The sequence below is a fragment of the Helianthus annuus genome, chromosome 9, assembly GCF_002127325.2.
Source record: "Helianthus annuus cultivar XRQ/B chromosome 9, HanXRQr2.0-SUNRISE, whole genome shotgun sequence".
NCBI lineage: Eukaryota > Viridiplantae > Streptophyta > Magnoliopsida > Asterales > Asteraceae > Helianthus > Helianthus annuus.
In genome coordinates, this window is record NC_035441.2 from 188,679,681 (window position 1) to 188,690,478 (window position 10,798).

Consider the following 10,798-nt stretch of genomic DNA (forward strand, 5'->3'; position numbering starts at 1 on the left):
TACGTTATGTACATTGTGTCTTTTATTTGGTGTTACCGATTTTGTTTTTAGTCTATTGATACTTATTGTGTTTTACGTTATGTACATTGTGTTTTTGGTCTACTTTCCATTGTGTTTTTAGTTTGATACTCATTGTGTTTTATGTTATGTCCAATGTGTAATACACAACTGGGTTTTCTCATTTTGTTTTACGTTATTTCCATTGTGTAATACGCAACTGAGTTTTCAATTTTTTTTCTAAATATAAAAATATAGTACTCATATTAAAGATAAAAAGACACTCGATTTTATGGTATATTTAAAAAAAAGATAGTACTCATATTAAAGAAAAAAAGACACTCGATTTTATGGTATATTTAAAAAAAACAAATGACGTATAAAAAAGTTATGGACATTTAAAAAATAGGAGGGAAATAGCATGTGATTTGCATGTGCATAATCTTTTTATTCTTTTTGACAAAATTAACATTCCCACTTGATTTCTTTTAGAAAACTTGTCACTCTATAGTGACTTCTTACGATTCTTATTTTTATACTTTTTTTTTAGAATAACTCAACCCATTATTATATATACCACGTCACATTTTAGTTACTTATAGATATCAGGTTCTAGTTTATCATGACTCACCAACCAATAAGTTCTCACATGCTTTGTCCTATGTTCGATCAAACAAAACTGAACTATTTCTAGGTCTTGATAAAAAACATGGATTTGATTCATTTCCTTAAATGCTTTTTTTTTTTCTTAATTTAATTTTGTAACATATAAAAATAGGTATTCAAGTGGATTCAAACTAATCCAAAATGTCTCAAAGTTCAACATGGGAATGCTAAGCTCCATTGGCGATTTCGTTAAAGAACATCGTAAGATTTCTGGGATCTCTTCACACAAACGAGAGTCTCAACAAAGTGTTAAACGATTAAGGCCTAAGGGTTGTCGTTGTTGGCGGTGGATCGTTAAAAGAAGTAGTGAAGGACTAAATGCAGGTGAATAAGGAGGTAACTAATGTTATCAAACTAGATGATGCCTCGCCCGTGTTGCGGGATGATGACCGAATAATTCTCAACCAATTAAAAAAACAGTACTATAGTTTTGATAGAAATAAAAAGTAAAAAGAGTGTTAGGCGACTTTTTGACACGATTTTTAGCTAGGGGCAACGTCATATTTTTATTTTTACTTGGGGGAAAATCATTTTTTATTCCCGAGGGTAAAATCCTAAATTTTAGCTAGGGGAAAACCATTTTTTTTATTTTTCATCGGGGGCAAAAACGTATTTTTGAATTGAGGGTGATATCATAATTTTGAACCGAGGGGAAATTCGTAAATTTTAGCTAGGGGCAAAAAGATAAATTTATTTTGAATTGGGGGCAAATACGTAATTTTAAACTGTGGGCAAAACCGTAATTTTAAAGTAAGTATAAAATAATAAACTCGTGTAAATTCGTAATTTTGAGCCGGGGGAAAAACAAAATTTTATTTTGAACTGGGGCGAAAATGTAATTTAGTTGAGGGTAAAAGCGTAATTTTTTTACCGAGGGCGAAATCATATTTTTTAGCTCGGGGCAAAAGAGTAAATGTATTTTGAAGCTGGGGCAAAACCGTATTTTTTAACGGGGGGCAAAACCGTAACTTTAAAGTGGGTATAAAATAATAAACTGGTTGTTCCAATGGGTATAGATCGCCGCCCATTTGAACCAATGGCAGAGAAACACTATTCCGGGGCAAAGCCGTAATTTTAAAGCGTGTGTAAAATAATAAATTGGTTGGTCCAATAGGGGACGGGCGGCCGCCCATTTTAGCCAATGGCTGCGAACTACTATTCCCGCCCATGGGAATTGTATATGTTGAATTTTAAAGTAAGTATAAAATAATAAGGTGGTGTAAATTCGTAATTTTGAGCCGGGGGGAAAACAAAATTTTATTTTGAACTGGGGCGAAAACGTAATTTAGGTTGAGGGTAAAAGCGTAATTTCTTTACCGAGGGCGAAATCCTATTTTTTAGCTCGGGGCAAAAGAGTAAATGTATTTTGAAGCTGGGGCAAAACTGTATTTTTTAACGGGGGGCAAAACCGTAACTTTAAAGTCGGTATAAAATAATAAACTGGTTGTTCCAATGGGTATTGCTCGCCGCCCATTTGAACCAATGGCAGAGAAACACTATTCCGGGGAAAAACCGTAATTTTAAAGCGTGTGTAAAATAATAAATTGGTTGGTCCAACAAGAGACGGGCGGCCGCCCATTTCAGCCAATGGCTGTGAACTACTATTCCCGCCCAAGGGAATTGTATATGTTGAACTAGTTTTTGCCCCGCCCGCGTTGCGGGGCAATAAGCCAAATATTTATCTCGCATAAAATGTATGTCTGTGTTTCGGTTACTTGTACATCATACTCATAACACGATCTAAAAAAATTACATCGAATCAACCAATTAAAACAAAAACATTACCATACTTTTACTAAAAAAAATAAAACGATGGAAAGACTATAATTTTAAACTGAGAGCAAAGTTGTATATTTTCAGGACAAATGAGCATGTACCAGGCATGCATGGACGAATAAAAATTACACTTATGCCCGCCCGCGTTGCGAGGCGTTAAATTGAATATTTCTTAGTTTCATAACATGTATGCATATATTTAGATTACTTGTACATACTACTTATAACACGATCTAAAAAAATACCTCGAGACAACCAATTAAACCAAAACACTAACATAGTTTTGGTAAAAAAAAAATTAAAACGATGACAGATCTGTAATTTTGAGCTGGGGTAAAATATTAATTTGTCAGGACCAATGAGCGAGTGTTAAACAACAGGTTGACACAATAAAAGTTAAATTGAGTCAACCAAGCAAAATAAAACACTACTATAGTTTTGTAAAAAAAAAGTAAAATGATGGCAAGATCACAATTTTTAACTGGGGGGAAATCGTAATTTTTGAAATGAGAAAAAAATCATAATTTTGAACAGAGGGCAAAGTCGTAATTATATTTTGAATTGGGGACGAAATCATAATTTTAAACTAAGGGCGAAATCATAATTTTAAACTAAGGGCGAAATTATAATTTTGAGCTAGGGGAAAACATAATTTTATTTTGACCTATGTGCAAAAACGTAATTTTGAGCTGAGAGCAAAATCGTAATTTTGAGCTAGGGGCAAAAACATAATTTAATTTTAAGCTGGGGTAAAAACGTAATTTTAAACGGAGGGCGAAACCGTAATTTTAAACTGGGAAAAAAATAGGGTTTTGAACTGAGGACAAAATCGTAATTTTGAACTAGGGACAAAATTATAATTTTATTTTAAACTGGGGGCGAAAATGTAATTTTAACGAAGAACGAAACAGTAATTTTTATCTAGGAATAAAATTAAATTAAAAATGAGTTGGTTCAATAAGAAATTGTTAGACAAGCTGCCTGACACTATTCCCAATATGTAGTAAATGTTGAGTGGTATAGACAAATTAAATAAAGAAGACGGGCATGAGTGGTTTTTCTACTTTTTTTTTTCCCTAAATGATAAGGATAAAGGTGTCATTTTACCTAGTTTATCATAATGATGATCGTATTAAGTATTAAATCAGTGACAGATAGCCAAACTTAGGGGACCAAATAATTAATTTCTTGTATTTAAGGTGACATCAAAATTTTAAAAAATCACATGCACCGTTCATTTAATCTAGTCTTCATTTCTGTTACAAAATTTTATTTTTAAATTTGGCTTATTTTAAGAAGAAAGTTGGATGCGAAAAGAGAACCTAAGCTAAAGATCTTAATAAACCGTTAAATCCGGCAAAGTTAACTATATGATCATATTGTATTTATCCCAATTCAACTCATCGACCAAGAAAGTCAAAAAGAAAATTTTAAAATCATCTGAGACAATTCATGAATTAATGGTGGAGGTTAGTCTAAAGTAATGTCATTATTAAATTGTCAGCATGGATTATCACGTGAGGAATTTGGTTTGTGGGGATATGGAGATTCAAATGTTACGATGAATTTTGTTTCTTTAAATATTAATGGGGTTTCGGATCGGAGGAAGGCTAACTGGATCCGTAAGTTGAAAAGTATTGTCAAAGCCGATTTCGTTGGAATTCAGGAGACCCACCAGGCTAATCTTTCGGAAATTGATATTCGCTGCTTCTGGGATAGATCAAATATGTGTGCTGCTTCGGTTGATTCCGTCGGTAGATCGGGTGGTCTGCTGTCGATTTGGAATCCGGATGTGTTCCAGGTGAATCAGATGGTTAAGAATCAAAGGTTTCTCCTTCTCTCCGATGTTTTGTCTGGGGTGGATGCTAGGGTGCACGTGCTGAATGTTCATGCCCCAAATGACCCTCGGAACAGGAGATCTTTGTGGGCCGTTTTATCGGAGCTCATAGGCCAGTCTGGGGAGATGTGGATTCTCCTCGGCGATTTTAACGAAGTCCGATCCGAGGGTGAGAGAGTCAACTCTATATATGATCGTGGGGCTTCGGATGCGTTTAACAGCTTTATCGCTAACGCTGGCCTCTTCGAGTATTCTATGATTGGAGGTACGTTCACTTATATTTCAGGTCATAAAGATGTGAAATTTAGTAAGCTGGACAGGTTCCTGGTCAGCGACTTGGTCATGAATACCTGGCCCAATGCTCGTTTGGAAGTGCATAAAAGGGGCCTATCGGATCATTGTCCGATCTCGTTGTCAGTTTTCGCCGCTGATTTCGGTCCGATCCCGTTTAAATTCTTTAATTCTTGGCTTGGAGATAAGAAGATTCGGATATTGTGGACAATGTGGTAAGTCCCCCGTATGGTGATGATGATGCTAGCCTGTTGGACCTTGTTGGGTCTCTTAAAAAGCTGAAGTTAGATATAAAAAAATGGAGAAAGTCCGCTATTGAAGCAGAGAATCAGGAACTTAAAGATCTGGCTGATTCGATTGAGAAGATTGAAAACAAAGCTATTTCTTCTCAACTGTCCGATGTAGAAAAATGTAGCAGAATTGATCTTCGTATAAAACTTGACAAATTAGAAAGAAAAAAGGCCAGCGATCTTCAGCAAAAAGCCCGCGCCAACTGGTTAAAGTTCGGGGACGAAAACAGTGCGTATTTCCACAATTCTGTCTCAGTAAACCTGCTCAGAAATAGAATCAATGGCTTGATGTTTAATAACAGGTTCGTCTCGGATCCGGTTGAGCTTCAGGAGGAAATCAGGCTTTGGTTCAAAAAGCTTTTTTCGGAGCCTATAAGGCGTCGCCCAGACTTCAGTGCCTTAGGGGTCTCGGTTATCCCGGACCACTCTAAATCTTCTTTGTGTGATAGTTTCTCGGAGGAAGAAGTGTTTCTGGCCCTAAAAAACTGTGACGGTGGCAAGGCTCCGGGCCCGGATGGCTTTACCCTATAATTTTATAAAGTGTACTGGTCTAAACTCAAGCCTCTGGTGATGGGTTTTATGAATGATTTCCACCGAAGCGGAAGTATCAGCCTTGGTAGTAACTCTTCATTTATAGCTTTGATCCCCAAAACTAAAGACCCTCAAGAGATCGCCAATTTCCGCCCCATTTCTCTTGTGAGCTCGTGCTATAAAATTCTATCTAAAGTGTTGGCCAATAGGCTGAAGTTTGTCTTGGATGATCTAGTTTCTCCGTCCCAATCGGCCTTTGTGGGGGGCCGAAATATTTTGGACAGCCCTCTTATTATTAGCGAAATTGTTGCTTGGGCTAAAAAATCTAATAAAAAACTGTTAGTGTTTAAAGTAGACTTCGAAAAGGCGTACGATTCGGTAAACTGGAAGTTCCTTATTCGCATGATGGAAAAGATGTCTTTCCCGGATAGATGGATTGGTTGGATTAGAAGCTGCCTCGGTTCAGGGATGGGCTCCGTTCTGGTTAACGGGTCGCCAACTAAAGAGTTCAAGTACAAAAGGGGTTTGAGACAAGGCGACCCGTTGTCCCCTTTTCTTTTCGTCATTGCCATGGAGATTATTAGTATCCTTATGGAGAGGGCATGTAATGCGGGTATTTTTCAGGGATGTCAACTTCCAAACGGTGGTCCGCTGATTTCCCATCTTTGCTACGCAGACGACGTTTTATTCATTGGTTCCTGGTCGGAAGATAATGTCATGGGTCTAAATAGAATTCTGAGGTGGCTTAATCTTGTTTCCGGGCTCAAGATTAATAGAAAGAAAAGCAATATTTTTGGTATTGGAGTTTCAGAAGGGGAGGTGAATAGGGTTGCTAATTTGGTTAGGTGTGAGGCTGGGTCGCTTCCCTTTTTATACTTGGGGGTTCCTGTAGGGGTTAATATGAAAAGGGCGAAATTTTGGAAACCGGTTCTTGAAAAGTTTGCTTCCAAGCTTTCTAGATGGAAAGCGAGACACCTATCGTTTGCCGGCCGTATGACTCTCGCCAAATCTGTTCTCGGTAGCCTGCCATCATACTATCTATCTCTGTTCGCTGCTCCGTCCGTTATTATTAAGAAACTTGAAAAAATAAGAAGGGATTTTATTTGGGGTTTCTCAAGTTCGGGCAAAAAGTTAAGATGGTTACGATGGGAATTCTTAATAAAATCTAAAAAAGGAGGCGGAATGGGGCTAGGTAGTATTCAAGGCTTCAATCTAGCCATGCTTTCGAAGTGGTGGTGGAGGTTTAAAGACAAGACTAATCAGCTCTGGGTTAAAGTGGTTACGGCTGTCCACGGTGGTCCAGGTAACACCTCCTCTCAGACCCTTATTCCTCTTAAAAATCTCTTCCTGGAATCTGGAAAGACATCTCTTATGTGAAGCAAAGTCTGGCGAAGTTTGGGATTAATATTGATGAGCAACTGGTATAGAAATAAATGGAAATGGCTTGGCGAACCGAACGGCTCCTTCTCGGTCAGTTACATTAGAAACAGCATCGAAGCGGCCGACCCGGTGATGGGTCAAAATTCTCCGAGGTTCGAGTGGAATACATGGGCTCCTCCTAAGGTGAATTACCTGCTGTGGAGGGCCATGTTAGGAAAGGTGGCATCCAAAACGGGGCTGATTCGCAGAGGTATCCAGCTTGGGACAGCCTTTGCCCTCGGTGCGGTTTGGCCGACGAAGATCCTAACCATATTTTTGTCTCGTGTTTGTGGGCTAATTGCATATGGTGGAACATCTTGACTTGGGTTCGTATTAAATACCCGGCCGACATCAGTTGCCTTCATGGTCTCGTGTCCTTTTTGAAGAGTCAACCGGGTGGAGCTTCATGGAGGAAAGTAGTCTACACCATCTTGTCGGCATCTGTCTGGAACATATGGAGAGCCAGAAACGCGAAGGTTTTCGAGGATAGTTTTATCCCAATTGTCAAGACGGTGGAGCAAATAAAAGAGGATGCCTTTCGTTGGATCAAATGTCGATCAAAGGTTAATATGCCGGACTGGATGAGTTGGTTAGATTTTGAAATCATTGTGATGTTGTAATCTGTTTTTTCTTTTCGTTTTGTTTTGTCGTTGTTTTGTTTATTTCCAGTCCCTAGCTGGCTCTTTATATATATATATAAAGTGATTTGCCGTTCAAAAAAAAATCATAGGCCGATAAGTCATAATTTAGATTATTAAGAGCATTCACATGCCCACCACCATTTCCTATCTTATAATTGAACTAAAAGTCTGACTTTTTTAATTTATCTCTTATTTTAAAAAATCTCTCACATTCCATTCACCATATCTCTATATTTAATTTTCTTATAATTTCTTTTTTATTATTTATTTTTCTTTTTGTGTGTATGTGTAAGGGTGTGACTGAGAGAGAAAGAGATGATATATGGTGAATAGTAGCTTTTTAAATATGTGGGGAGTGTATGAGTTTTTGTTAAATTTTTTGGTATAGAGTTTTTAAAAGCTTCTAGTTTTAAGCTTTTAAGAAGCTCCTAAAAGATCTATGCCAAAGGTACTAGGAGATTCTAGCTTTAAGTTTTTAACAAAAAAACGCATACTCAATAAAAAGTCTTGTTTTGTTGAAGAAGCTTGAAGTTTTTAGGTTAGGAGTTTGAAGCTTTTGGTTGAACGATCCTACTAGTAGCGTTTAGAATGAGCTATAAGCTTTTAGCGAAAAAATGACTATTTTAACATCTAAAATAATGAACTTTTTAATGCACAAACTTTTTAAATTTTTAGTTATGTCCATTTTAGTCATTTTATACATTTTATTAAAAGCTACAGCTATTCTGCCAAATATCAAATATATCTAAAAAACTACAGCTTCCAGTCACCAGCTACTTTTGCTAAATAGAACTATTTATTCATATAAATAACCGGTTTGTTTAATCTCGTGAGCTAATCAAGTTGGATATAAACTCGATCTGATTCAATGGAATCCCAAATATCATTCAATAACTATACTCACTTTTCATAAAAACACGGGAGAAAAAAAGGCCCCCACCCGGTGACCCTAAGGCGCTAACAGTTGTTTGTTTACAACCCATAGCAAGCTACAAGTTATCCATTTGCAATAAATAACGATATGTCCTCCACAGAAACCATGATATGTGACAATATCAATATCAATATCAATGTCAACGTCGACTATAAGATACTACAGTAACACTATATGTGTAGTAAGTAACTCTCATTGTTATATAATTTAATTTAGTTTCCTATGAATAGTCTTAATAATTTAAACAGTGTCCTATAGATATTTTGGTCTCTTAAATCACGACAAGGGATATCCTTTACTTATCTAGGGGCGGAGGTTGTGTCAACACCCCTCAACTCCGTCTATGTAATGTAAAATTTGCATTTTTTTCCAGTTTTATACAAATGATACCCCTGATCCCAATTTTTTTGGAGGGTACCTCTTGAATTTTTAGGCTAGATCCGCCACTGACTTATACGACGTATTCTACGGATCTCTCAAGGCATATAACTTTTTAATGACTTCGATAGTATTTGAGAATAGTTTTTATCTTAAAATTATATATCAACTTAATAAAAAAAATAAGTTCCATAAATATAGAAGAATATCATATTATTCTGAATGTTATCTTAGAAATCATTGTTATGAACACTCATAGTACACATAAAAGAATATCATATTATTCTGAATGTTCTCTTAGAAATCATTGTTATGAACACTCATAGTACACGAAATTAAGTGAAAGGGTGTGAGTCTTTTTCTAGGTGTATTGATTGCAATGGATATACTTTTTCAAGTATATAACATTTCTGCAAAACTAATTGATTATTGAATAAAGATATTAGCCTAAAATCAGAATTAAAGAAATAAGCATAAAACAAAACTTGTAAAACATAACTAAATATAGAGATATGGAATGTTAATAATTAAACGATGATTCACTGACGATAATAATAAATACTGGTAGTATGACCAATTATGTCTATAGCTCTTATTTCTTTTGCCAAAAACAATTTTACTCACAAAATTCTTATACGTATACTTAGACTTAAAATTTTACTTGATTTCTCTCATATGGATAGTTATGAGAGAAATGTAGAAACATAAATTTCTTGTGAGCGAAATCAAATACAAATTAAGTGTAAATTTATGATGATTGTCGTTGACAACTAAAACGAAAGCAAGATTGTCACTAGTTAACTTGCAAGCATGAATTATCGTTTGGTAATAAGTAATATATAGTTTATATTATTAAAATCTAATTAAATATATAAGCATGAAACACTTATTATGTTGTTGTTGTTGTTGTTGTTGGCTTTTAAAATAATTACAGCATGTCTTCTTACAATTGGATCGTGGATCGTTTTGATTACGGGATGGATGAGTTAGTAATAATCGTATATTGTGCTATGAGCTATGAGTATGATAAAATACATGGGTGTATATATTTTTTTGATTGATTTAATTTTATTTTGAATTTGCTAATATGTTCTTAACGGGACGATGTGTTGGTTTTGAAAAAGACTTCTGAACCTACTCTTTTGAAAAATCTTCCATCACAGATGTCGAATCAACTTGGTTACATAAACTAGGATATATTGTTTAAAAAAATATTATAATAAAAGGCAAAATCATTCTTACAACAAGCTGCATAAAACTCATAAATAAAAGAATTATTATATTTATCCACCTTTGTTACTTGAACTTTAGACTATATATAATCAAAATTAACCTTGATATATACTACTATATGCATTTGGCTCATGTTAAAAACATTATACAAATCAACCTTGATATATCCTCATAGGGTGAGATTAGTGTAAAAAGAGGTGGTTTTGTGAAAAATGTGAGAAGTGTTTTAATCTTTTAGATCTTGTGGTTAATGGTTGAGATAAAAAAAAGACTTAAAATGTAAACTATATTTTATTTTATTTTTAACTAATTTGGCTAGATTAGAAGTAATAATGTCTTTTTATATTGTATTGTTTTAATAAAAAAAACTCTCAGCATCTTTAATGCACATGCAAATTTCACCCATCTTTTTTGAACGTCAATAACTTTTTATATGTAACGTTTTTTTTTTTTTAAATTACACCATAATAACGAGTCTACTTTTTATCTTTAATATGAGTACCATATTGCTATATTAATATAAATTAAAAAAATTACGTATAGCATGATATGAAACCTACTGGAATACATGTTCAAAACACTATACGAAGAACATATACTCGAACGCAGGTGTAAAACACCATATGAAGAACACATACTGGACTGCAGGTGTAAAACACCATGAATGCAGGTTTAAAACATCATACGAAAAAGATCTACTGAAATTGCAGGTGTAAAACACCACACATAATGTGCAATGCAATCATTGGAGATGTTAAAACACCATGACTATATTACGATTCAAGTCGTGGTATTTTTGGAATCG

The 10,798-nt window shown here is 35.1% G+C and overlaps 1 protein-coding gene across 1 annotated transcript; it reads left to right on the forward strand.

Annotated features, from left to right (window-relative positions):
* The first annotated feature begins 3,922 nt into the window (after positions 1-3,922).
* LOC110876989 lies at positions 3,923-5,388 on the forward strand. Its single transcript, XM_022125147.1, has 2 exons — positions 3,923-4,541; positions 4,760-5,388. The coding sequence occupies exons 1-2, from the start codon at positions 3,923-3,925 to the stop codon at positions 5,386-5,388; spliced, it is 1,248 nt and encodes a 415-aa protein (XP_021980839.1).
* Positions 5,389-10,798: the final 5,410 nt, after the last annotated feature.